The 1135-nt window shown below is 55.8% G+C and overlaps 1 protein-coding gene across 1 annotated transcript in view; it reads left to right on the forward strand.

Moving 5' to 3' along the window:
* Nucleotides 1-3: 3 nt before the first annotated feature.
* Nucleotides 4-1135, forward strand: part of LOC113214597 (uncharacterized) — a 9621-nt gene continuing 8489 nt past the window's right edge. Inside the window, exon 1 of the mRNA XM_052274412.1 lies at nucleotides 4-218. Coding sequence (XP_052130372.1) covers nucleotides 11-218 — 208 coding nt within the window. The 5' untranslated portion in view covers nucleotides 4-10. The remainder of the gene's footprint in view (nucleotides 219-1135) is intronic.

Here is a 1135-nt window from a genome sequence, read left to right on the forward strand (position 1 = left end):
TGCCGAGGCCATGGAGGTGCCGGCGACCCGCTTCAGCACGGCGCCCACGCTGCCCGCGGGCGGCACCCACGCCACGGCGCGCGGCCAGAGCACCCAGTCGGGCTCCACGCTCTCGTACACGCCGCTCTCCGAGCTGGACTACGGCACCGTCATGTGCTGGGCGTCCAACCGCGCGGGCAGCCAGCGCGACCCCTGCGTCTTCCACATCATCGCGGCGGGTGAGAAAAACAACACGCACCTGGCGGCGGGAAACTCTTGCTCCCTCTATTTTCTCTCTCTTTCTGGCACTTCAATAACACTCGCTCCTACTCTCACACAGACTCCTGTATATCTGTCTCTCTAGCTCCCCCCCCCCCCCTTTCCTACCACACGCAGTGGCGCGCGGATAGAAGAAAGCGACTGTTGTTGTGCGCGGCTGATTCGTTGATAACTCATGATGACGGATGTGGCGTGAACCGCTGATTCTGCCCCCCCCCCTCCTTTTTTCCTTCACACACAAACGAGTATAGAAAAATAATGATAAGGGGAGAGCAGGACAAGCGGGGCAACTATGTACCCGGTAAAAGGAGAGGGGTGGTTTAAAAAAAGGGTCATGCAACAGTGTACAAAAATCACACTGGAGTTTTGAACCAACTACCACGTTTCGTACCTGCATGACGAAAACTAAGATAGGAGCGCAGGGAATCGCTTTCAAAAATTAAATAAAAGGTAAAGGTATCGCGCAGGTATACACTACAAAGACGCGAATCGTACAGAGCGACACACGCAAGGGGCTTACGGTGGTGTGAAAGCGAATGCAGTGCGAGGGGCGCCAGCCTCGGAGTCAGCCACCTTGAGCACACACTTGAAATCAGCATTCTTTTCTCTCTCTCTCTCTCTCTCTCTCTCTCTCTCTCTCTCTCTCTCTCTCTCTCTCTCTCTCTCTCTCTCTATCTGCCTTTCCCTACGACCCCCTCTCCCTTGCGCAGGAAAAACTTCTGTTTCCTATCCAAGACGGCGACCCCACGGCCCGCGCGGCAGCAGTGGCTAGGGCGTGAAGTGGGAACGTGTGTCTGGGCGCTTGGAGGAGGGCAGGGGGGGAAATCCAACACTATCGCCTCTAAAATTGTTACCGTTCTCTTTTGTGCATGGGAAT

This window comes from Frankliniella occidentalis, unplaced genomic scaffold, assembly GCF_000697945.3.
Source record: "Frankliniella occidentalis isolate FOCC.00 unplaced genomic scaffold, Focc_3.1 Scaffold391, whole genome shotgun sequence".
In the NCBI taxonomy this organism is placed as follows: Eukaryota; Metazoa; Arthropoda; class Insecta; order Thysanoptera; family Thripidae; genus Frankliniella; species Frankliniella occidentalis.